This window comes from Drosophila serrata, unplaced genomic scaffold (genome assembly GCF_035046125.1).
Source record: "Drosophila serrata isolate PLE 108 unplaced genomic scaffold, ASM3504612v1 contig_276, whole genome shotgun sequence".
NCBI lineage: Eukaryota > Metazoa > Arthropoda > Insecta > Diptera > Drosophilidae > Drosophila > Drosophila serrata.
The window spans coordinates 10,411,857-10,439,396 of NW_028257174.1; the positions used below are offsets into that span (position 1 = coordinate 10,411,857).

Consider the following 27,540-nt stretch of genomic DNA (forward strand, 5'->3'; position numbering starts at 1 on the left):
TATGTTGTGGCTTGCAATTAGATTTGCCCTCAGCTTGGTTACATTTCAATTCACGAAACACAAACGGCACTCGGCGTTCGGCTGAATATCGCCACAAAGTGGCATACGAACCACAAGTAATCGCCCGAGCTCTTTCATCCTCTTCAAATCTTTAAGGATAAAGGAAAGGGCAGGGGACATTGTGCAATTTGTTTAACTTTATTGGTGCCTTAGTCCTTTACGTTGTGTTCTCTTTTATATGCGCTCGTTAAGCGAATAAGTCGATGTTTTTATTTTTTAAAGTGTCCAAAGAGATGTTTAACCTTACGACGCCATCAAATCATAAGCCCGAGGAGCCAGTGAGCACTAAAAGTGCTGCTGGTGCTTAATATTTACAGTTTTAAATCGTAAAAATAAAAACAGCTGGTAACCCTTTATGATATTAGTTATATAGTAAGACCGGAATATGGAATATTATATTAATTAATCAACAGGCATAAAAAATTGCATTAATTTAAATGTAATAAAAAGCGGGAGAGAAAGTGAAAGAAGCTACTGAATAAATTGGATAAATATATACTAAGTGTAATATTTAAAGAGTTAACAAATTGTTGAAAATATTTATTCAAGATAAAAAAACAGTAATATTTAATCATAAACGCCTGAACTTTGGCATCAATTTAAAGCCATGACTTTACCATCCAGCTTAGGCCTGACTTTGCAGAATTGAATTGAGGTAAACCGCCAATAAATTATGACAGTTGCCAATATATATTCCCCTTCGTGGTCGTGGTCGTCGTTGCCATCAACTAAACTCGTAAAACCGCAGAAACAACAAAGCATAATTGCCGCTTGTAAGCGACCAAGCGACCGCAAAAACCTCGGGAGAAAGGCAACTACCAAACCATAAAAAGGATAACCAGAGCCCAAGGAGGCGGAACGCGAATGAATTGACAGAAAGCTACAAAAAAAAAAAAAAAAAAACAGAGTATAGATGGAAATGGCCTGATGGCAACCCAATTTACACTTTAGCTGGCCGCTGACCCGGCAATTGTCACGCATCGAATGCAGCGGCACGTGCCCCGCCTTATGCCTCCCCCCTCCCTACCGCGAGTAAGAGGGGGGAGGGGTGACGGCGAGGTAGCTTAGCCAAGGTCGCTTTTGGCTGAGCAGCAAACGTAACAAAATCTGTTCGGTGGCAGAGGGCCACGTCAAGTAGCCGCCATGTGAGCCAATCCCCCAAGCTCTCTCTTACTCTCTCTCACGCGAGAGTTCTACGCTTCCGCTTCCGCTTGCCGCCATGATTGTGTATGTGTGTGTGTGTGTAGTAGTGCGTGTTTGAGCACGTTAAGTGTATGTGCTTTGAAGTTTTTTATATTTACATACAAATGCGTGTGCCCGGCACTCTCTGCGTTAACAGTAGCAGGCCTCCTTCGTCCTTATGCCGTAGTGTGTTTGCTTTGCGTTTTGTTTTGTTTGCGTTAAACCAAAAAAATGGAAAGAATGGTAAAGAGAGAAAGCAAACAAGCGGAGCCGAAAATACTCTCTCGAAATTCCAAAAAGGGGATTTACCATTTCCACCCAGCTAGCCAAACCCCCCTTGGTCAAGCCTCTGAGCAGATTTTTAGGCTGGTTTTGAGCCATCTTAAAACTAAGCATGCAACCTGATTTGTTTTCCGCCTTTTCCCTTCAGGTTAAATAGTATAAGTTTATAATTATGTATATAATAATAATTTAATAAAACTCTGACCAATTGGATATGAATATATTTACAGTACTAACTACTCAGCTATAACTACAAATCAAAATTCTTTGGTGCGTATTTAACAAAGTGCCATTATTATCGATTTTGTGCAAGAAAAAAGTGCTTGAAGCAAACAAAAAACAAAAATGCCAATTGAAATTTATTATTAATAGTAAAAGCCAATGCAGAGTATTCAAGGCATTATTAAGTAAGTTAGTAAGAAAAAAAACCCTCTTAAATCTACAGAATGCATATTCAAATGCCACTTGAGACCAGGTCCCTCCAGGCTGGCCAAGTAACTTGGTAACTATGTAGTTGGAATACTGCGAAATATGTATTTGTTGGTATGCCCAGCAATCCGTGTAACCAACAGTTGTATTAAATTTTCGGCTATTTTCGGGGTCAAAACAAAGAAAGGACTCGGCGAGGATGCCTTCAAGCGATCAAACTTCTGCTCCATGTGGAAATGCCTTGGGCACAGAGTGTATATAAAAAGAAAACAAAAACGAAAAAATGGGCAGACAGAAACGAGTTCTGTAGCCCACTTTCGTCGAGTCCTGTGCCTTTGAGCCGTTTGGTGTGTAGATTTCGTTTCATGTTTGCATTTTCCCGCTTTTCTCGCTTCCCCGCCGCTGCCCTGGCTTTTCTTCTTTTGCCAGCTTTTTGGCAAAAGGCGATCAGGGTCGGTGTTTGGTCCCTTGCTCCCGTCCAAACAAATTAAGTTGCGCCCATGGGCTTAAATGCGGGCGCCACTCAAGGAGGAGGTCAAAATCCCAGTGACAGGACATTTTCAAAGTACTCCAAAACCTTCCGAAATATAGAAATTGCATTTCGCTCTAATTTGCTCTGCATAGAAATTGAAAATTGATTCGAAAAGTGGCCCAGGCAACGACTTATAAATGGAAACGTTTATGCCATTTACACGTATGTACCTGGCTAGTCGTGAACAATTTTCCAGGTGCTCCTCCTTCAGGTCCCTCTATTGATTTTGTTGCTATGACCCAAATCCGGAACACACACACACACACACACAGACCTAGACACATGCAGAGAGACACAGGCACAACGTCGAGGAGTCCTTGCTGCTCCTCGTAGCATGCATAATTCACGCGCGCCTTAAATTGTGCTTCAACCATGATTGAAGTGAGGTTTTTGGGTGCTGCTCCCCTCCTCCCACCACCACCACCACCACCACCACCACCACCTGCTCCTCGCCAAATTAGTTTATCTTTTGATTTAAATTCCAATTAAGTCTGCCAGTGTTCATTCTTTTGCGTTTTTCGTTCATATATTTGCATTGCTGCCAGTTTGGGGGCCACGGGGCGTATGTGTAATATGCAGAGTGCTTTCTGTTTGAAGTTTTTAATAGTTAACTAGTGTATGGCTTGGCTTTATATTATGTTACAAAAACACAAAAAGTAATCTAATAAAGATGGTTAGCAAATATGCAGTCTTTTTGGGGTTTCCCTATATCCTTGCAGGGTATTATAATTTCATTCTCAAGTTAAAAAAGCAGTGAACCTATAAATCATACATATCAAAAATTGAAAAAATTTAAGTTTTTTTACATTCTTAATTGAGTTTGCAGTTTTATTAAGCTAATAAAAACTAACATAAAAATGCTTACCAAACTAAATTTCAAGAATTTTTGACTAAGTTATGAGTAACCGCAGACTGTAGAACAACTTCCGGGTGACTGAGATGTGCAGGATTCCGGAGGAGTAGAGTACAGAGGGGCGCTGTGTCATTATTGCATTCCCACACGCACACTCCTGGCATTCGCATCCTGTCTGCTATTGACTATGATTAAGGATAATTAACGTTTGCATGTTTGCATTCCCGTTAAAGCGTTCTCCACTCACATTACACATCCGCCATGTGGGCCAGCAGGCAATGTGGCTATAATTAAGTAACTGTCCAAAAACTATAGACCAAAACACACAAATGTCCCGCATACAATTTAATAAGCAGAACGCAAGCCTTGTAATAAAAATTCGCAAAGCCAGGCCAAGAGCCTGGTAAAAATGTGGGACACACATAAATGCTGGTTTTCCTTCTCCTATATTTGTGCAAAGGATAATGTCCGACACAGTTGTATTGAAATGTAGATAGGAATATAATGAAATTATATACATAGTATTTCTTTTAATTTATTTTATCCATCTCTGAATCTGTTTGAAGCTAAACAAGCTTATAAATCTCTCCTCTGAATACACTGCAACATTAAAATGTATTTTTAAATCAAAGAAATTTGACACAAAGGACACAGCTTATCTTGAAGCCTTGTAGCGACTTTGTAACTGCTTTAAAATCAATTATTTTCGCTCACTTTGGTTAATCTAGCTCTTAACCAGTCCGTTGGTAAGTACAGGCTTTTAACGCCTAATGCCAAAATTGCTAATACCTTTTATTACTCCGCCCCGCCCCCGTTTATGAGTGAGTTAATGTGTGTGTGTCAGCCATTAACCCTAAATTGGTAATTGGGTGAAAATGGGAAAATTCGGAGGTAAGAGGTTGTACCATAACTTTTTCATGGCCGGCATCTTTAATTGCCGGACCAGGACTGGGGCCAAATTCATTGCCGCTCCTTGGCTCCTGGATACTGAATCCTGGCTGACAGCCTGAGCTTTCTTTTTTGTTTTTGTTTTTGGCCAGCTTCCGGTTGGCAGCACTTCGGCTTTCCCTCTCGTTTTTCTGACCCATTCAGCATGGTTTTGTTGCCGGACACTAATCGTTTTGAGGGCTTTGCTCAAATCCAAAAATGATTATGCAAAAATGCGAAAAATAACAGAGAAAGATAGAGAATGGCATTGAGATGGACCCCAAAATAGATCGATATATTAATGTGACATCAATATTTAAAGTAAAATTGATAACAAATCGAATTCTAAGCAGGAATCCTAACATCCTTGACCAAGTTAAGGCATTAAGTCTCATTAAATTATATTTTAAATAAACTCTCGTTTATATATTTTTATTTTTGATATAAGATAGTTGCTTATTTATCTTGAAGATATTGATTACTAGTGTTAGGTTATGGTTTTTTGGTTCAACATCATCAAAAAATGAGAGGGGAAAACATTATATCGATATTATATCTACTTCCCCTTTGAATACGCGGCTTGGAATGTAATGTATCCCGCCCTCCCTTTTGGGTAGATCCTGGGCCTGGCATCTAGCATCCTAGCTAGCTAACATTATTGTTGTTGCCTGCTGTCACATAATTAAATACAAAATGCGTTTAATTATGAGTGCCGTGTCGGGGCCCCTGGGAAATAATGGGGAAACAACAACAATATTGCGAACAGAGAGACGCGCGTTGATGCATCGCATTTTAATGATGGCGCTGACGTTGCTTTTGTAGCCATTGCTCTGATTGTTGCTGTTGTTGTTGTTGTTATCCTTGATGTTGTTATCCTTGTTGTTGCAATTGCTCTTGTTGCTGTTGCTCCAGTTTCGTTCTCTGCTCCTTTGTGAGTACCCAGCCCTGCCTTGCCTGTCCCTATTCTGTGCTCTGTATCCTTCTGGCCTGGCCCAGTGTCCTTCCGTTCCTCATTCTCATCCTCCTTTTCCTGCCCCTCTCACTCTCTCTTTAGCAATTTGATTTCAATTTCGACTTTGTTGTTGTTGATTATGTTCCGCAGCGTCTTCTCCTCGGCTGCCGTTTGCTGTTGCTGTTTGAGTGTTTTTCCTCAGTCATTTGATTAGTGCGAGGAATCGGAGGAAGGATAATGAAAATAAATAGCAAAAAGTGTCGATGATGAGATTGCTTTTGTGGTCCATCTGGGGGCGAGCTGTGTGTGTGTGAAGCACTATTTTCAAGACAATTAAGAATCTTTGGGATGGAAAAATAACAGACTCATGACATGAGCTTGACGAGCTTGCCGTAGGTTTTGCCAAAAAATAAATAAATAAAGGAGTATTCTTATGTTTTTGCTGTTTAATCTTAGCAAAAAATTATATATTTGAATTGCAAATTATGTAAAATAATGAAATGGAAATGATATAATTATAAATATGCATTTCATACTAATTCGATCCAAAAATTAAAACAAAAACAACAACAAATGATGATTCCCTTTGTTTTTGTTGTTGCTCTCATTTACCATCAAATTTTTGGGTAAAATTAGTCTATTTGCAATCGAAAGTTATAAAGCTTACTGAAACATGAAAAATATTAAACAAACATGTTCCTACATTAGTTTCTTAGGTTTTCCGCTTCCATTGATTTATTTAATTTTTATTATTTTCAATGTGACTTATCTTTATTTATTCTGGAAATATCCTTTGAACACATTTATTTGAGTGAATATCCAGTTTCTTACTTTCTGAGCTTTTTACGAGTTTCCTTTCCGGCCTTTGTTCTTCGCATTTTGATTGTTTTTTCTTTATTATTGTTTTAACTACTAATTTTACATACAAATATTTAATTTCTTGCCTGGCTTGCTCTCTGGGTTTTTAATTACACTACACAACACACAACACCAGACCGCAGGACAAAGGCGCACACATGCAAGGATGTATGCCGTGCCTAACCCGACAAGAAGAAAAAAAAAAGAATTAGAGACGAATTTCGGGCGCCACTTGGCCGCCATTGTTGTCGCGCTAAATTGCAGGACCCCTCACACTGCCAAGCAAGGACACACACATGCTCCGCGCCGCTCCTTGGCCTGCTCTCGTATTTAAACTTTTTTGCTGTTAGCCAAGAAAGGAAGAGGCAGCACCAAGGAACTGGCAGGACAGAAATGTCCTGGAACGCCTGCTCGGCTCAGTTTGGCTTGGCTTTCATGACTCTCTCTTTCTCCCTCTCTGTTGCCCGTCACAATGGCAATATGCAAATGTCTGGCAAACCCTTATGGCCTAACCACCACCACCATCCCCCTTACTCAGTCTTGCTGCTCCGCACCACGTGACGTATGCGTAACTTTTTAATTTATATTTAAATGTCAGCAAAAGCTTCACTCGCCGCAAATACAATTGTGAAGGCAAAAATGGAGACCAACTGAAAAGGAAATCATTTCCTTGAGCTTGGCAAAACCTTCGTTAGGAAGAACACGTCAGTCTCTGAAGTTGCTTTAACAAAATACATTGAGTCCTTTAACAACAATTTTAGCCAGTGGAAGAATATTAAAATGAAAACATATACATTTAAATGGCAATTATTAATTATTCAGCTGATTCCTAAGACCAGAATTCAGTTAATGAAATTAAATATTAACTTTAATACTGAATTCATAAATTATTTAGCTGCTACATCCTTCTGAGCCTCACGGTACGAGAATGATTCAATCAAATATTTCCACACAGCTCACTTTTAGCGACATGCATAATTTTTGATTGAATCGCTCTCCCGCGGCAGGTGCCCCAAAGGTGTGCCAAGGCATATCGATACAGAAATGGAAGCCGAAAACAAACCAGAACTCCTGGGAGCGGAAGTGATGGACTGGGGAGCTAGGAGCCAGGAGCTAGAAGTTAGAAGGAGGCGAGGCTATGACGCGATGGCCCCCACACTAGAGGCCAAGGCAATTTAAGTGAGACCCGCAAGGACGAGGACACTGAGCCTCCCTCCCTCCCTGCATTGAACAGGAGGATCCTGGCTGACATGCATGCTCATTCCGTTTACTGGAAGCCCACTTGGGCGGCTGTTGCATATTTCATGGCGCCTCAAATGCCGCACTTAAGCTGACAACATCTCGAGCGGCTCGCTCGTCTGGCAGGAGGAGGAGACTTTTGGAGCTGGGAAGGAGCAGGAAACTGTAGCAACTAAGGGAGAGAGGGGCTAGAAGACTGAACAAGATTGGAGGAGACTGGTAACACACTGGAGAAGATAGCAGGAAACCAGGCCAGGAGACCACTTGAAGCGGCTGCGTGCCGTGCAAAATGCTCAAATTGGCTTAAGCACTTTGGAATGCGTCGCCGCTCTCGTTGTAATCCCCATCGTTTCGGGGAAACACACTTTGGGCCAAACATGGAGTGTTGCTTATTGAATTACGAGTGTAAAATAGTAAGAACAAGTACACCCAGTGAGCTCTCAATTAGGCAGTGTCACCAGATGTCTGGCTCATCCGCCAAGAGCACTTCCGTCTGAGAGGGAAGTTAGTAACCAAGAAATGTTAATATAGTTAAAAATTTAATTGTTTTATTAGTTTATTTATAAGATTTAAGTTGATTATAGTAGATTACATGTGATTGTTTATATATGTATGTATATAACCTTGCAGGGTATTGTAATTTTAGTCAAAAGGATAAAACGCATTGAAGGAGTCATTTCTGACCCTATAAAGCATATATATTCTTGATCAGCAACAACAGGCGAATAGATCTAGCTATCTCGGGAGGTAATAAAAAATTTTAAAAATTTTCAACTTTTTTTAAGGGGTTACATCGTTAAAATTGTAAAAAAAAAAATTCGCAAAATTTTGATTTTTTTATAATTGTAAATAGAGTAAGAAGATTTATTAACCTACTAAAGACTAACATAGGAAAACTTTCCGAATTAAAATTAAAGCATTTTTGGCTTAGTTATGAATTTTATTAGTTTGTAAATTTTTGTTAGTCCTAAATTTTCATATAAAAATGTTAATATCGATTAAAAAATGGTATTGCACCTTCAGTCAGAAGCTTAAAAGAAAGTGAAGAAGTCCTTTCCGACCCTTTAAATTATATATATTCTTTATCAGCATCAACAGCCGAGTTTATTTAGACTTCTTCGGGGGAAAAAAAATATTTTTTATTTTTTTCAAAATGTTATAAGGGTTTACATCGTTAAAACTTTCAAAAATTGATAAAAATCTTAATTTGTTGAGATTTTAAATTGAGTATGCAGATTTATTAACCTAATAAAAACTAGCATAAAACTGCTTTCTGAAATGAAATTAGTGCTTTTTTGGCTTAGTTATGAGTTTTTTTTTAAACAGATTTCTTGAAAAAATTGTTTTATTTAGGTAACAGTTAGGCAATCACGATTAAGGAAAAGGTTCCGCTGGCAGGGACCAACTTTATTTATTTTTTTAGTTTTTAATAAGAAGTTATGCCATCATTTTAAATTAAAATAATACTTTTGTACTGCTTTAAAGCACCTTTAATTCAGATAAATAATTACACAACTAAGGCTTTATTTAAACCCAATCAAGACTCTTTAAAGAAGTCACTTCAAATCCCCATTAAAAAATCTTTGAATGGCAATAAAGAAAAGGGGACAATTCCCAAAGTGTGTGTGCTCAAAAAACTAATCGAGCTGCCGAAATTGAAATCGAAGGATTAGTGCCCAACTAGAATAGCAAGGAGCAATCGGGGACGATGGACCCCGGGAATATTATAGGAGGTATCGGGGGATTGGTATCAGTAGTCGCCGTGGCAGGGACCACACCCTTTCGTCCTGGCTGTTTAATCAAAGGGAAACTCGATGAACCATTTAAGATTGAAATGCCGGCTTAAGTGGCCAGGATGCCCCTCTTCCTCATCCGCGTCCTTGTCCTGGGCCAATCGATTAGGCCAACCATCGCATCGATTGTGGAGTGGCACGGACTTAGAGGCGAAAGCCAAAGTTCATTACGAAATCATTCCATCAAGAAATTTGCTTCGGTCTTAACAACAAATTGGACCCAGACAGCTAGCCAGCTAGCCAGCCAGCCAGCTTGGCTAACCCGAAAACTTAAAAAAGCAGCACCAACCAAATAAAGGCCAACAGCGGCCGGAGAACAAGGCCAATAAATGGAACACGAATGAAACAAAACAAAAAATAAAAGCAAAGAAGGAAAGCGCACAAACGCAAACGAAAACAAAAGCGAAAAGGAAAACTTTTAAGTACGCTATTAATGTTTAATTCGAGTTATTTAAGTTGGGCACTTAATTTAGCCGGGGGGGCCGACCAGATGCGACTGGAATGCCTTCGATATAGTTTGCCCCCACAGGACACACCCAGGAACCTTCCTCCTGACTCCTCCCACCATCCCACCATTCCCCTACCGATCCCCATTCCCGATCTCATTCCCTCTGCCCGGTGCGTGACCTTTTCCCATTAAATGTTAATCATAAAAGCTCCAGCCGAAATCCAACAACAGCAACAATGAAAATTGAACTGCCACGCCCACACTCTTAAGGGCAGAGGATACGAACAGCCTCCGGCTTGGCCAATGAAGTTGTCTTATAATCCGGTAATTAATTTCTGCGGTCTCTGGCAATGCGATAGGGGGGACAGAGGCAAGTCCGCTCTAATGAAAGCCAATGAAAGCGCCCAAGTGACAGGATAACAAATTAATAAACTTTCGGCTGCGGCAACAGCTCGTGAAATTCGACCAGACAGCCCGCTCCGGACCCGGCCATTGATCACCGAAGCCAACTGGACGCCACATGGCCACATTGCCTCTGGCATACACTTGAAAAAAATACCAGTCTGAGTGAGAGATAAGCTAAGAAAAAGGGATTAAATAATAGGAGGTTTTTAAAGTCATTAATTTGCTGGGTTTTTTCAGTTTTCTAAATCCTTTGGGAATCTATTGCTTTAAGTTTTGTATTTATTTCTTTATCTGTATTTAAATTCAGAATACTTTTTTTAATGGCTAGAGTTATTTTTTAATTTTTTTATAATAATTACTTAAAAAGTTCATTTTTAAGTTAGTCTTTATGCATTTAAACGCATATTTAGAATCACAACCTACGCTTTATTTACTGATTTATTTAAATATTTGGACTCGGAAAGGGTCTGTCTTATTTATTTTATTAAATTTATTTTTTGAATTCATATTTTTACTTTATATTATTATCATTGACTTTGAATTTGTTTTTAGTATAATTTATTAATGATAGTTGGTATAATAAAAAGACTTAAATAAATAGGAGTGAGTAAAGTTTCGCTTTGAATTCAGCTTACAAAAGCAATCAAAATATTTTAATAATATTAAACTAAGGATATAGCTCCTATTAAAGATAATTTCCATACCATTTAATGATAAACTCTTTACGATTTTCGTGTAGCTCCCCCGCTTAACTTCTCTGTTCTTTTTTTTTGCCAAGTGTCCTTAAGTCTTTCAGAAACTGGGCCATGCAGCTCAGCTGTTTCTGACGGCATCGTAAAAAAATGTCCTTGAAAGTGAAGACCGCCTCCGGGAATCGCCAGATTATGGACATAATCGAAGGCCATAGAGAGATGCCCCCCGCAAACAATATGCGTTGGTTTCGATTGTCACCGCCAAGTCAAAGGACTTTCGCTACTGTTGCTGTTGCGGTGCAAGGAGACCAGGTCCTGCGGTCTAATTAGACCGGATATTAGCTTGTTGACTGCTTGCACTGCTCGGTACACATTTGCATAAGGACATGCGTGCCGCAGGACACGGTTACAGCACCCAGGGAATGCCTCATTAGAGACAAAACCAACTGTGCGGCATCAGGAACTGACAGGGCGGCAGTCAGTCAGTCATTCAGCTTTTAGCGCATTTTTTTCCAGTCGAATTCATCCGCCAGTTGTTTACACATTCGATTCGAGAAATGCCTCTCATATCATCGTAATTTGTGCAGTTTTGTATACATAACAAATATTCAGTTTTTTCCATATAATTCAACCAATAATGGATGCAAAAGCTTGCCTCCTTTGACAGTCCCAAAAGGGATCAGATAGGGGCAAAAAACTAAACTCACATATGAGTGTCCTGATGCGGATATTTCGCAGGCAATTAAATAAATACAGGTGCGAGAGGCTTTCGCCATTGCGTTCGCGTTCCGATTCGCTTAATTGTCGAATGGTGAATTTAACTTTTGCTGACAGTCAGGGGATTACCGGAAACGGAAACCAAACAAAAAACGCTGTCAAAAGGCTGAATAGTATCACCAAACTAAAAGGCTGATAAAGGAGTCAATCTCTCTGTACCAAAAATGAACGAACTGCAATATTTGCGAAGCCTTTAAAGTGTGCTTAATCTTTGAGGGTTTTTTAGTTAATTTAATTATTTAACTGAAATAAAAGAGCATCAGAATATAAGGCTTCTCTAATGGGAAAGTAACTCTGTCAACTAAAGTGTTATTATGATGGTTTTAAAGATATGGAGAAAATACCACAGAAAACGCACTCGGAATCTTTTCGCAAAAACCGGTTATGATTATTTTACAAAATTTTTGTGACATTTTCAGTGTGGTTTCTGCTCAAAACTCAACTAAACTCAACGCCAGGCATCCTGACAGAGAGATGAGAGTGACCAATATGCAAATCGGGGGATTTAGTGATTCGTGAAACCTTTGTGGCACCCACCTCCATTCGCTTCCTGGGTGTCCTGCCGTCCTGGCCATGCCGTTTATCTGGTAAAGACAACTGCAGAAGTTGACAGTCGCCACCTGCAGCCAGTACGGAGGGGTGTGTCCCTCCAGGTTAGCCTCGCTGAGTGCGCAAACAAAGGACAAACAACAAGTGGGAGCTGGCTGGGTTAAACACAGCAACAGCAACAGAAACTGAGGCGGAAGCGGAAACGGAAATCGTCCGAGCAACAAATGATGATGAAAGGCAACGAGTGCAGGGCAGCAGCAGCAGCAGCAGCTGCAAATGACATTGGGGAGCAGGTGGAGCAGGATGAGAATTGAGGCTACTATATAGTCCCTAGTCCCAGACACAATCCGGGGGCGGACAGCAAAGAAATAACATTTGTTGCGCTTTGCTCTTTGCCGGACTTTGGACGCGCGTGTCCTTTCCTTTTCGTTTTTTTTTTCTCTCTCTCTCTCTCTCTTTTCTGAAATGTCAATCGCTGCTCCTGATCAGGCTTTACCCCCTGGCCATCGTCCTGGTCCTGGTCCTGGTTCTGGTCCTGGTTCCACCCCTGGGCTGCCTCACACGCAGCTGGCTACAATGTAGCACGCATCCCAGACCACTTTTGTTCATGCCTTTTGCGTGGCCTAATCGATAGCAATCAATAAATTCTGTGCGCGACACCGAAAACTGTTGCACACTCTGGGCGGCAACCTGAGAGCCTCGGTCGCTTTTCACCTGGCAAGGAATAATGCAAAGAGAAAGGATCTTGAACAAGGTGGTAAAGCCGTTAGGCTGATACCCAAACTTATTTATTTAAGCTTTTGTTTCGCAGGATAGAAAACCTTTGGGGTGAAGCAAAGACAATATAGTTTCCCAATGTAGTTAAGGAGTTATTTTCGTCCCTAGAAATGATATATATTCGTGATCAACATCAACAGCTGAGTCGTTTTAGCCATGTCTTTCTGTCCGTCCGTCCAACTGTCAGTCCGTCTCTTTATTTCTACGCAAATTAATCGGTAGAAAGTATTGCCGTAGATCGGACGACTATAACATAATATATCTGATATATAGTCCGAAAATTTTAAGAAAAAAATATTCTTTAAAATTTTTAAATTTATTTTTATATATTTTAAATATATACACATTTTTTATTATATATAATAATGTTATTAATTTTATGAAAAGCGAAAAACTATATCATAAAGCTATTAAAAGAAAATAATTATAGTTTTATTGCAATTGAACATATACTCATGCATTACTATTATTTTGTATCATTATATTTTGCTAATTATTTAATCTTTGTTTTTTTATTTCACTCAATTAGGAAAATAATATTCAAGCTTTGATGCTACCCATCAAATCCCAATAGGATCGAGCTTCTAGCTTAAGTCGCAACTGCAAGCTTTTGGGAAGTGGCCACCTGATATTGGCATCATTGCCGTAAATTCTCTCCCTCTCACCAACTAGCCGAAAAATCGCTAAACATAGCTTAATATCGCCGCCTTCCAGTACGGCTTAGCGGCTCTCCCGCTGACCATGCGAAGTCAGTTCCTGCATCACCACCGAGCGAAACGGAGGCAAAAAAAAAACTCAACGGAAAAAACCCAAAAGAGCTCTTGTTGCAGATCAGTACGGCGGTGAAAAGTGCATAAACATGGAAAACTGTTATGGAAAAACCAAGTACAAGTGTTAAAAGTCCGGGAAAACAGCGAATCCCCACAGTGAAAAGTGCAAGTGAAGTGGGGCTGCCGCTGCCGTGTGTGTGTGCGTGTTTTTTTTCTAGAGCAAACCGCTTGCTTGTGCGTATATGTATGTAATTACATACTTAGCCAAGATCAGTGCACTGGTCATGGCTAGTTCTTTTTGTTGTTTTTTTTAAGTGCAAGTGCTTAAAATGTAATAAAATATGCGTGTGCCACAACCATCAATGCAACAATGCTCTATCTTCGTTTTTTCGTCCACTAATTCGCCGTTGAGATCTGAAGCGCTAAGCAATGCAAAGGGGTGAGTGAAACAACACTATTATCTATTTTCTTTTATCCTCGACTTCCTCTGCTTTCGCGCGCGCAGTTTTTTGCTTCTCTGGCTTAGCTCGCTCTCGCTCTGACCAGTGAAACCTAAGAGAGCGAGAGAGCCGCTTAAGAGATGCGATCCGCTCTTGTGTTTATCAATTTTGACATTTGAAAAGCGGTAAATCGCCGCGGCGTTTGTTTACCTTTTTTTCTCTTAGCAATTTGTATTTTTGGGAGTCGAAAAAAAAGCACCAAGTGCAAGCGATGCTTTACATTTATAAATTGAGCCTAGCTATTGCTAGTATTATTTTATATTCAAATTGATGTTTAAATGTTTTTTCTCCTGTTAGGTATTATTTTCTTTGTTATTACCCAAATGGATCGATTCTTCATGATCCAATTGCAGGAATATGCTATTTTTGGGACGCCGAAGTTAGCTTCTCTTCTGATTTTTTCTCTAAAATTTATCATTTATCAAATCGAACCAGAGAAACTTTAATTTTATAACTAAAACGTTTTGGTCTTAAAAAATAGGTAACAAGTAAAAGTTATAAACAAAAGGGATTACAAAGGAGTGTAACCTTATTTTTTTGGGGGGGAAAGTGTGTAAAAATAAAGCGTAAGTCGAAAGAGAGAAAACTCAACGACAAAATTTCAATGGCGATTTATTACCGTTACCAACGTCAACCATATCTCTGTGTGTGTGTTTGTTTTCCTTTGTGTTGGTATGTCGGTGTGTTGGCTTTTGTGAGGCGTCGTCACACAAAAAAATCGATGGTGCGGCGACCAAAATAAAGGCCGAAAAAACACAGTAAAAGGCCCAACAAGTATCTCATGGATGGAGAAGCGCTTTATGTATATATATATCTCTTTGTTGTTTTTTCGTCTTGATCCTATTGTGGAGATCCTGTCCAGAGATTTGTAACTACCAATTAAGTTATATCTCCTACAAGATGGCCCCCAAATTTTCTGCCTAAAACTTCCACTAATTAAGCGATAATTTCGCCAAACAGATAAACAGTCTGCTCTGACGTCACTCAAAGGAGTAGCTGCTCGGCGTTTTATAGGCCAGATGGCAAGTGCAAAAAGTGAAAAGTGAAAAGCAGAGAAAAACAAGGGGGAAAAAGAAAAGTGACAGCAAAAGCGAAAGCGACCATTGCTGACATTGACAGCGCGCCAGAATAACAGATTCGTGGCAGACTCGCACGGCCTTGCCCGTGAGGCGTGGGGCGTGTGTCGTACACACGCATCTATCCTTTCAAGCACACACACTCACGCACACACTGAGACTCACACACACAGAGACAGAGCTCGCCCACACGGATGCCTCCTGCATGTAATTATTGGCTCAAATCGCGCAAAAGTATGCAGCGATTTGTGTGCCGGCATGCGTGGCATGCGGCTAATTCTGCGGGACAGGACATTCTAGCGGAATGACTGGCAAACAGTATGATTTAATTATGATTTATACCCAGCATCAATTCCGGCACGACACTGTTTACACTCAACATAAAGTTCAACGCAATTTTAGGGTTTATTTCACATAAAAGTTCTCTAAATTCAACTTCTGCTAGTGTTTAATTTAATTTCTCTACTTTCTCTCTTACTATATATATTAATTTTCAAATAAATTCTCATTTATTTAAGCGTATTCATGCCCTAGGCATTACGTATACGCATTACGTATACGTTATGCCCTTGCCCCTTGGGACTCGAAAGCGAGACTGAACAGTGAGAAGCAACTGGTCGAAAGGATACTTTAAACATGGTACCAGCAGATGACGTCCATTGTTTCCTGCGGCTCGTCCTTTTTGTTCCTTTCAAAACGAGCGGCTTTTTGTCGCCTTTGCCGGTGTCCTTAAGTAAGCTCAATCCCTACCCCTTCCCCTATCCCTTCCGCAACCTCGGTACCTACTGCAAGGAGGCAAGCCCTTGTGGCATTCTGGCATGCGTGCCGCATCGCTTGTGAATCCTGTCACGTTTCTGGGTTTTACTTCAAATACCATTTTGGCCAATTGCTTCTTCCGTCCGCACGTCCTCTACGATGGGAATTGTGCGGTTGCTCCGGGAACTAGTAGTGTTCCCTTTGTCACCCACACTGTGGCTAGCTTAGTTTTTTCCCCTCACAAAACCCACACATATACAAAAAAAAGGGAAAAGAAGTACAGAAGGCGGCAGGGCATTCGCCGACATAATGGACTGTATAAAGTCGCTTGATCAACTCGATTAGGTACCATTAGTTGCATAGTTGGAAAGCTATTAAGACAGCCAGGTGTGAGCACAAAGTCTAAGGTAAATAAAAGCGGAAGACCAAGTAAGGGATATGCACTAGTTCAGCATCCTTCGTCTGCTGATCGCTTTACATGCATGTCCATGTCCAGCTGCCGTGCGTTTAATTGTAGACGCCGACAGTCAAGGACACGCTCCGTCTCTGGCTCAGGCATTGAGCCTGAGCCAGCTTCCACATTCACGTCCACTGAATGCCAATTGCCAGGCTGAATTAGCGTTCGTAAATCACCGGGCCGGGAGTTCCAGGGGGGCAGAAGGGAGAAGAAACAAGGAATCGCTGTTGATTAGAAATCACATTCGCAGTCGCTGTTGCTGTCGCCGTTTGGTCAATCGAATCGGATTCGATTGTGTGAACAGTTGATTGCCAACAGATGTTGATTTCCAACGGATACCCAGCTTCATGAGGAGCCACTCGCTTTGCGCTGAGGCACAGGCACAGAAAGAGGAAAGGACTAAGGCAAGGACTTGGAGCTGAGGCAGCGTCAGGGAACTGACAGCTTAAGTGCGCCATACCTGCCAGTGCCGAAAAGAAGAAATCTCGGGCTAAAGCAACTTTATAATTTGCACAACAACCCACAAGCATACACACCCAGACAGATACACAACCCACACAAGAGATACCCAGCTACAGATACAGATACAAAGTGCGAGGCAACCGAAGGAAGCTGGCAAACTTTGGCAAAAGATGAGATTTGCATAACTAAGCAGGCAGACCGAAGGATGTAGGACGCAAAAGGGTTTGCCCCGACCAAGGGATGCTGAGTCGGCAACGGCAACGGAAGTCGACTGCCGCCATTCACGACTTGATACAAATTTTTATCAGTGATTCATGGGATCCAGCTCGAATATTTACTGCCTGTCGCAGAATGGAATGGACGAAATGGAGTCACATCACCTTTACGCCCTCGAAGCCGTTCGTTTTGGACAAGTAAAGATGTATCTTTAAGATTCACTCGTAAGCAATGGAGTTTGTAAATAAGCTGTCAGGTTACAGGTATAGGTTTGGAGATAGTTTAAAGGTTGATTTACCCTTTGAGTAAGCTCATTTCGTTCACCCCGAGTACTCTCAGCAAGTTTAATATATAGTTATTTAGTACTTAGAACCTAAATCTATTATTGCCATTTATTAACTATTGCAGACTTGCTTTGCAGCTCTTAATTTATTGCTTTCAGGATTGTCTTCAATTCTTGGGAATACCAACAGGTGTCAAGAATGTTTGATACTTGTTGGGAAACTTAATTCCTAAGTTATCTTTTTCTAGATTTTCTAGAACCTCCCTCATTAACATCATATTAATCCATGAAACCTTAAAGATATTTTTCCCATAGATTTAATGCCATTATGCTAGCATTTTCCGATGAAAAGCGCATAGTGAGAGTGCGATGTATTCATCAAAATATGCAAATCAGCTAATAAGTAATAATTTCCATTAACAATTTGGCAGGGAAAACAGAGAGAGGGGAGTAGAGGGAACTCATCTGGCAGCCAGCTCACGTGCCGTGTGTCCCAAAAAACCTGGATGGGATGCCCCTCATTGTCAATTCAGAATACATTGAAGGAGAAAAGGAAGTCCCAATCCCAATCCCAATCGCAATCCCTTTCCCAAACCCAATCCTAATCCCAGCTCAGGCGAATCGAAGCGAAGCCAGTTAATGATATTGTTAATGCCCGTTAGGGGGAAAAGAAATATATCCTGGCCACACACCATGTCTGTCGAGGAGATGTTAATTATCCTGTCAAATCTCTTTCTCCGCCCCTTTTGGACACAAAGCTGTCATCGCTCGCTGACCTATCCGGCTTGTTTGTTTGTGTTTTGAAAAATTGATGTGCATAAAGCCAACAATGGCGTGCCAACCCGATCTCCATCCAAGGAGCACCACCTGCCAGAGAAGCTCCTGCGGCTGTTGCCACTCCAATTAGGCATTTAATTATCACAAAAACAAACAGAGCGCGCCGCAAAAGTGTCAATTGCAGTGCTGAATGCTGGCTATCGAGGGGGGAGCGATGAGCGCTGATTGAGTGCGAGGCGATGACGAGTTTCCGAGGTTCCGAGGTCCCTAGGCCCCCAAGGCAGTCCGGAAATGAAAGTCAGGACCTGCCTGAGTTGGAGGTGGAGCCAAGGAACAGTCAACCGGAAGGGCAGGCAGTGCAGGCAAGTTTACCAGAGTGAGTCGAAACTTTCCAGAAGTTGCACTTCTGAGGGTGTTTTTCCACCCTCCGCTAATTGACCCAACAACAACAGACACAACTGTCGCAAACAAATAGAAAATAATGAAAGCTAAAGAAATTAATTGATGCCGGATGGCAACTGATTAAAAAGCGACCAACAATGATACTGTTTCCCTTGCAAACTGCAATTTCCGTTGGTTTATAATTGCAAATAATAAGAAAGTGCAGTTAATCGAGATGAAAAGTGAAAGTAAAGCAAGTTGAGGCAACTTATGCTTATGATTACAAATTACGAATTCATATAAAGTGGCTTAGGAAGTATATATTTTTAAACTAAGTTAAAAGGAAAATTAAGTACAAGTCTACGATTTAAGGGTAATTATGACGAAAAATTAAAAAGGGGAAAAAAGGTGTTTAAGGAATATTAAAACCATCTCTCAACGTATTTTTAAGCTGCTTATAATGAGTTTTAAAAGCCCTGAGCAGACGCCAGAAACTATCCAACAGAATATATTTTTAAACATTTTTTTTTTTGAGCCTGGACTGTTAGATTGAGAGGAAAGCTCCCAATAAATCTTTGTTAAGCTGGCCATAAATAACGTGGCGATAAGGGCAGATCTCATTACAGATGGAGGCAACTGCATATAATCGGGCATTAATAAGGGCCATACAGCAGATAAGATCCGGTCATATCAAACCCCGCACTATATATGTAGGTGCTTAAAGTGCGAGTATGTGCAGCACTCAATGTGATAACAGAGATGGAAAAGTGGGGAAATTTGGGAAAATGTGTGGCAAATAGGGCTACAGGGGAAAGAACCCGCTAATTGGGACATAATTAGCTACAAAGTGAAAAGCGTCGCTGCCAAAGGTAACCGACTTATCCCAGCTATATCTTACATCTTGTAGCCACAGTCTCTCTCCCTTTCTCTCTATCTGTGTGTGTGTGTGCGTGTGGGTGTGCGGGTATTTCCGGGGAAAACTCAAGTCGAGTCGAGTGCCTAAGCCGGGAAAAGTCGCTGCCACAAAAGCCGCCGCTTGAATTTTCGACGATTCCGATGCCAATGTCGATGGCGATGTCGATGCGGATGCCAATGCCTGGCTGCGTTAATTGTTGGGCGCATAATTAACTGGGCCTAAAGCTGGGGGCTTGGGGAGACTGCGAATTGGGACTGGGAGTGGCTGCCAAGGGGCCCAGGGTTAGTCAAATATTTGCCCGGCCCACAAGTATCTATATTTATAAAGCATCACTAATGGCAAGCACAACGTGTTAACAATGTGTGCGTACCAGGGAGACGCGAGTCCTGGCCCAGGTAGTGGGCTTAACAGGGTCGAGAAAAGAGGCTTATGGCCAAAAAAAATCAAGTTTTGACTTCCCGAAACATCGTTTTAACTGCAAATATATCTGATTTGTCCATATATAATTACAAGTTAATGGTAATTTGTTATATATATATACACTGGTATTTTGCATCTTATCTTATATATTTGAGCTTTGACAGCAGCATAGTTAATATATATCGGTTTATATGTCTTATATATAGATTTATGTATATTACTTGGGGAATATGGGTTTTCATAAGTATTGCGACTGATGTATGTATGCATATTTGTATATTACGAATAATATATATTGGTTTTATCTTCTTATTAGTAAAAGATTACTGCTTAGGATCTTGACTTTGATTGTGATTATGATATTGTAGGGATATGGCGGTTATTTATATGTATCTACTGTGAATATTTAATTGTGTTAAGAGTATCAACAATTTATGTTTCCCTTTTGGGTTCTGTTTTGATGAGAGATGTAACTGTTTAAAGAACTTGGTAGCATTGAATATTTGATATTTGCGGAATCGGTTATATATAATGGTTAGCTATATAATATGGTTATAGTGTGAGTCTAATATAATAATGCTAATATGTTGCATATCTCTTTGGTATCGGCACAAGCATTGCGGGTGTGGCGTAAATATATATATATAGATACATATATATATATATTATACAAATAAATGGGGGAAAATTGGGTGCCGTAGGAGGAGAGGGGGGCGCAATGTTCCTGGGAATCTTAGAACATCTTAAAGATAACGAGGTACACCCCGCTCTGGCTAAAATAAAAAATATATTCGGATGGGTTAGTCCCACATACACATGCTAGCGATTATTATTATTTATATATATATATATATGTATATATATATTGTGATTGGCTTGCTGCCTCGAAACGGCCAGGTGGGGCACCTACCGTCCAGACTTGGCCCCTATCGCCGCCATCTTGGCCCGCTCTAGCCCCCGCCGGCGGCTCCTCCTCCCGCTCCCTTCCGACCAACACATGCCCAATTAGCTAATGACTATTGACAGGGTCGCCGTCAGGATATGAGCAGGTCGCTGGGTGGAGGATAGGAAGGAGCTGCCCAGCGAAGGATGAGGACGGACTGGAGGTCGCTGTGGCCGCCGCCTGGAAAAGGATGCCTCACACTCGGCATCCGTCTGACTCACCTGTCGCCGTGCGAATCCCTGTCCCGGTCGCGCTCCATCTCTGCGCCGCCGCCATTAGCCGAAGCATTAACGGCTCCGGGTCCCAAGCCCGGGCCCGTGCCCGATGCGGAGCCTGTTCCAGAGCCCGTGCCAGAGCCAGAGCCTGTTCCCGATCCAGAAACAGGTCCCGGTGCAGACTCTACAGCTGGGCACTCTACGCCTGTGCCCATGCCACTGCCGGTGCTTTGGGTGTGGCTGGTGCTGACGCTGCCCCCGCCCTCCGGCTCCAGTTCCGGGTCGGCTTCTGGTTCAGCCTCCACCTGGACCTCAACCTTCACCTCCTCTCGCTCGTACTCGTGCTCCTTGAGAGTCTCCTTTGGCTCCTGCTGCCCTTGTTGCTCCTCCTGCTGCTGCTCCGGATCCTTGGGCTTGTCCGACATCCTTGCTCTTGCTGCTGCCGCTGTCGCTGTCGCTGTCGTTGTCTTCAGATGCCGCTGATGGACGGGTCCTGGACAGAGCAGAGGCCCAAGTGTTGTAATTGTTTTTTAATAAAGCCCCGCTGCAGCGGACACCCAAGCAGAAGGATACAAAAGACACCAGAAAGGAGACCAACAAAAAACAAAACAAAGCCAGGCGAAACAAAGGAAATTAATGTAAATTAATTGCCGTGGCCAAGGGAAAGCCGCTTACTCCTTCGTTCTCTCGACCTATTTTTCCTCCAGCCTGTGTTTTTATTAGTTTTTGTTTTTTTTTTACTTTTGTTTTGGGTCTCGGACCAAATTAGCCGCAATATTAAAAAAGAAAAACAGACAAAAACCAGAAGCTCTTTCTTGCTCTGGAAAAACTCCGAGTCCTGCCGTGAAAATTCGCAATTATTTCGCATAATAAATGCCACAGAAATGTGCATTCCTTGAATATTAATAGATACTTTAAGGGTTAAGCTATCAATCCTGGCTATCTACATATTTGGGCTTGAGTTTTTGGCAACTTGCTTTGCTGAAGGACCTCAACGATTGCCCACAAACAAGCCAAGTTGCCCGGATAATGCCATTGGCAAACACTCTGGCAGAGGGCTAAAAGGGCAACGGACAAGTGGCTTAATGCGTCAACATCCCGTCGATTATAATCGGCGGATTAGCGACCAGACCAGGCTAGGACAGGAGCGTTCCGATGCGGGTGAGTGATTAAAAAATAATACGAATTTAATGGCATGGCTAGGCGCAAATCGCCAATCATTCACACGGGCTAAAAGCTGATTGCCTGAACCGGAGAAAGCGATTAGATTGGCGCCAAAAGCGGTTAGTCATGGTCACAAATGAACTGCCCTGTAATTGGCCCGGACTATCATCGGGTCTGGTCTGGCCTGGCCGCCGATAAGTAGGCAGCACTTAATGGTAGCAGGTGAGCACCCTGACCACAGACACACGGGCCGGGCCGGATGAGACACAGTTACGGTTACGGTTAACATAAATGAGAATTTTCACAGCATTTGCATATGAATGATTCACGGGGCCCATGCATAACAAAGAACCATTTACTAAGGAGTAGGACTTGGCTAACTGCGAGAACGGGTTGTGCTGTGTCCTGCCCGTGGAGGACAACATATAAATAAAGTATGAAGCGCGAAGACAGTGTTTTAGGAGCAAATACTACTCTAGTCGAGGCTCCTCCTCCGCTCATCAAATATGAAAGGGCAACGAAAATTAACCCAGGAAAAATGACAACAACAACAAAAGAGGACAAGAAAAAAAAAACCCAAAGGAAACCGAATTTGAACCGAAAACCAAACTGAAAATGAAATGAAATTTTCTGCTTAGGTCTGCACAAAACTCAATTCGCCGAGGTCAGCACAATGGCAGAAATGGCTTTATAATAGCCAGACAGGGATCCACAGGATACCCGAGATCTGTACCTGTGCTTCAAGGATAAAGAAGGAAATAAACCCCAACCCAAAACCCTTTGTATTTAGGCCTGTGTAACCCTGCACCCCGGAAACAAACTTTTCATAACACGCACGCACTTTCAAAAAAACGAACAAAAAATTTGACACATAAGGGGGAAGGAGTGAGAGAATCAGAATTCAAACCTTTTTTTTTCGCTTTTCTTGACACACTTGTCGATGCTTGCTCTCTCGTTAGTTTTTTGGTTTTTTGAATATTTTTCAACTAGATTTTGAATTTCTTGCTTGTTTAATTTGGAACTTTTTTGAATTCACTGCTCGGATTATGAGGCCAATTATGATGATGATTCTGATAGTGATACTGATTCCTATGCTGATAAAGATACTGATACAGATACAGATACTGGTACTGGTACTGGTACTGCCACTACTACTGATACTGATTCTGATACTGATACTGATACTGATTCCACACTGGCAACACTGTGCGGTGCTGGGGTCACGGTAACGTAACCGACAATGACTGAACAGGAACTGACTTGCCGTGCCATCGGACGCCTTATTTTAAATCGTCCAGCGCACTGTTGCTTTCCTGTTAGAGGCACTGTTACGGAGTTAGTTGCTGTTATTTAAGCAGGCGACCTGTTAGCGCCACTCCGAAAGCTTTCTTCGGAGTCACAGTCATTCGGGGAAAGCGGAGAAAGGAGAAAGACAGGAGAAGTGCGAAAGGAGCGGGGGCAACAGAACTCCGAAAAACGTAGGACGCCAACAGAGGTCCTTGCTGCTGGTTTGGCATTCCCCTTTCCATTTCCAGCCATTTTCCCAATTGCAGGTAAAATCTAGAAGTTTGCCACTGCATTTGCCATTTTGCATGTAGCCAGCGGAAATTATTGTCAACTAAAGATATTGGCAACTTTTTCAGAAAATATATTCTCAAAAGAGTATTTATTTACAAGAAAGGAAAATAATTGAATACCCTTGCAGTTTGCAATTAAACTATAGGTTCGGATGGGAAATCGATCTTAACTTAGCTTATATATTTTATTTTTAAAAAACTCATAACTAAGCCAAAAACTCCTCACCCATCCTTTTTTGAAAACATTAAAAATTTTTGAAAAGATTTAGAAAGATTCGCCTGTTGATGCTAATCAAAAACATATCATATATAATTTATAGGGTCGGGAAAGACTTCTTCACTAAGTTGTATGTTTTTTACTGAAATTATAATACCATGAAAAAATCTACAGTTTTTTTGCTCCTCTATTTATAAGGATCGTTTGTATGGCAGCTATATGATATAGTAGTCCGATTTTCATAAAATTATTCACAAAATTCTAGAATAATATATTAGGGCTATATATCAAATTTGATGAAAATCTGTTAAAAACTGGAGAGGTTTTTTTTTTCTTAACATTTTTCGATATGTATATGTATGTATATAGATAGTCCACCGATTCGCCATGCTCCGACTTATATACTAGTAAAATTATATAGATAAATAACTCGATAGTTTCATTGAAATAGCTTGCTTTAAATCTGTTCCAAAACAAATGTCGCACATCTGTGCATATGATTCCCAACTTGTTCTAACATCCCCGGAACGAAGTGACTGCTGCCGGCCACGTCTTAGAAATGTGTTGTGTTACAAAAGTTGCAAGTCATTGTTTATTAGTGTTCCAAGTTAGTAACTGATCATACATACTTACTGGTCATAGATACTTACTGCTCATAGTTACTTACTTGTCATAGATACTTACTGGTTCACTGTTACTTATTGCTCATAGAAACTTACTGATCTTAGTTAATTGCTGGTCATAGTTAATTACTGACATAGTTCTATAAATCGTCCGATTGTTCCTATGTCAGCTATATATATATGTATATATATAGTCCACCGATTCGCCATGCTCCGACTTATATACTTGTAAAATTATATAGAACAATAACTCAATAGTTTCATTCAAATGTATTGCTCTTAAATTTGTTCCAAAACAAATGTCGCACATCTGTGCATATGATTCCCAACTTGTTCTAACATCCCCGGAACGAAGTGACTGCTGCCGACCAAGTCTCAGAAATGTGTTGTGTTACAAAAGTTGCAAGTCATTGTTTATTAGTGTTCAAAGTTAATTACTGATCATACAAACTTCCTGATCAAAGTTACTTACTGCTCATAGTTACTTATTACTAAACTTCCTTGTCAACTTGTTACTGTTCATTGGTACATACTGATCATAATTAATTACTGATCATAGTTAATTACTGATCATAACATAGTTACTTAATGTTCATGGATACTTACTGGGAGAAATTATTGAAGAAATTTAAAAACATGTCTAGGAAATAGTACAAAATCTTCAATTAAATATATGTATATGTATATTTATATATCCCCCAAATTGTGTAATTTATCAAGAAAGTCTTTAATCTATAGGCCACAATCTCATTGATACTTACTGGTCATAGACACTTACACAGTAATTACTGATCATAGCTACTTACTGTTCGTAGAAGCTTACTGTTGAAAGATACTTACGGAATCCTTTACTGCGTTGCAAACTTCTGACTGAAATTATAATACTCTGCAAGGGTATAAAAATGAAGATGATTTTAAGCAGAACTACAACTTATTTCAGTTTGTTTATAACATTTTAGTAAAAATACTTTTCGAAATGCAAAATACTCAAAAATTTCCCAGAAACTACTTGAAAAATAATTCACTTGAAGCCATCGTCATGGCAGATTTAAAATTATTAGGAACTGTTGTCAATTATTTTCCCAGCATCATCGACAACAATGTCTTCTTGGTTAAAAAAAACCACCGTTTTTCTAAGGAAACACAAACCAAGTTTATTTGCCATGCATTTGAGTTTTTGATCCCAATAAATAGCTATAAATAATGACAATAAACTTACTTCTTGAGTAACTATGAACAGACAATGTGAAAAATGTATTGTGAGAAATCATTATAAAATGTTAGGTTGTGTTATTTCGGTTGATTCTAAATAACAAATAACTTAATAAATGAATACAAATAAAGGTAAAGGGAAAATATCATATTATGTCGTGCAAGGTTGTAAATGTAGAGACTATGACCTAGATCGAACAAGTGCCCTGTCCACCTGTAATCTCGAAAACCCAATCTAAAAAAAACTGACATCCTCATCCGCGACATACGCAACAGGTTTCGTCCTGAATTTCCGCAAGGACGAAAAGAGCAGAGCTGCAACCGCAACAGCTGGTTCCTGGTCTTGGTTTTGGGGCAAGGACACAACCTCACAACAACGGCAGGCAAACAGTTGCATGCGGCACAGACAAATAATTACGCAGCCAATGGCCTTGGCCTTGTCCTTCGCCAGTTCTCCAGTTTTCTAGTTCTCTAGTTTTCTACTTCTCTCTGGATCCACCACTTCCGGCCTCCCCCTTGTGTGCACCTGTGAAAAAGACCAGGTAAGCTTACATCGAAGCCTTTCAGCAGAGCCTTTCAGCGACAGGTCCTTTTACGCTTTCCTTTGCTCAATAGGAATCTCAAGATATTAAATGACCTCAAGGAGGTACCAAAACAAACAGAAAAACTTCTCTAGACTTTGGACTTTTGCAGTTAAAATGTAAGATTTTAAGAGGTTCTCCTTTTTAGTAGCAAAACTGAAATGATGGCCCATTTTGGCTGAACTCTTGACATAAAGATATTGGAAATCTCCGTCTTTCCATTTAATAGAATGTAATATGCGAGAGAGAGGAAGGATAGCTGGGGTACAAGTGCAGCAGCGGATGCCGAGTCCAACACTGCGTATGCTTGATAATTCAGCTCCGGCAGCGTCATAAATATGTTTTTCGGGGCAACTTGCATCAGCCCAAGTCGTGCCGGGCAATAAATCATCATCAATGACACAGGGCCGGCATGCCGCATCAGCTTCCGTTCCCGGTCTATGTGTGTGGGTGGGTGTAGTGACTCCGCCGACCGCTGCTCCTCCTTCTCCTTTAAGACGAAAAAACGTTAAAAGTGAAAACATAAAGCATATAAACTTTGATGCTTCCATTACTCTTTTTGTTCCGCGTGTTCCATGGCTTACTGGGCACCTTGTTGCCACCTTCCGCTGCTTGCTCCTTTGCCATCTTAACCCCGGGTATCCTTGTCCTTGTCCTTGTCCATGCTCGTGTTTGTGTCGATGTCCATGCCCGGTTTGATGGTGGTGAGACACAGCAGCTTGTACGCCAGGCATTATGGCTGGGAGTCGTTAAGCTTTGGCGCTACTTTGTGACCGTTTTACGAAGCCAGCGGGAAGACACAAGCTTCTTTTTGGAGTCCGAATGCCATGTGAGTTAGGACCACTGGAATTATGATTGCCACACGCGGATTGGCCATAATTTTATTAGTCCCTGGGCCAAAGCATCGCACATCATGGGTGCCTCCTGCTGACATTTCCAGCTCACTTAAATCAATTCATAATGTTTCAAAGGTCAAAAATATTTTGCTATTCAGTGGGAGAAGATGTATATTAAGGAGCACCTTTAATGAAAATACAGATTGAGGTATACTGAAACATGATATTGACATTTTACCAGCAAAGAAAAGATACTAAGGAATCAATGATTTAAATAAGCAGATATAAAGCAACACACGAAATTTATTAACGCATTGAATAAATATCAAGGAAATCTGATATTTTTGTAGTCGAAATAAATAAAAATAACAGCAAAAGTTAACATTTGCTTTAAATGGATTGC

At 40.8% G+C, this 27,540-nt stretch overlaps 2 protein-coding genes across 3 annotated transcripts in view; one reads left to right on the forward strand and one right to left on the reverse strand.

Moving 5' to 3' along the window:
* Positions 1-22,660, reverse strand: part of LOC110181931 (uncharacterized) — a 53,959-nt gene extending 31,299 nt beyond the window's left edge. Inside the window, exon 1 of the mRNA XM_020949866.2 lies at positions 20,934-22,660. Coding sequence (XP_020805525.2) covers positions 20,934-21,352 — 419 coding nt within the window. The 5' untranslated portion in view covers positions 21,353-22,660. The remainder of the gene's footprint in view (positions 1-20,933) is intronic.
* LOC147643358 (uncharacterized) overlaps positions 13,768-27,540 on the forward strand; it is a 74,652-nt gene continuing 60,879 nt past the window's right edge. For both annotated transcript variants that reach the window (XM_086836461.1, XM_086836460.1), the window contains exon 1: positions 13,768-13,964. In XM_086836461.1, coding sequence (XP_086692587.1) covers positions 13,867-13,964 — 98 coding nt within the window. In that variant the 5' untranslated portion in view covers positions 13,768-13,866. The remainder of the gene's footprint in view (positions 13,965-27,540) is intronic.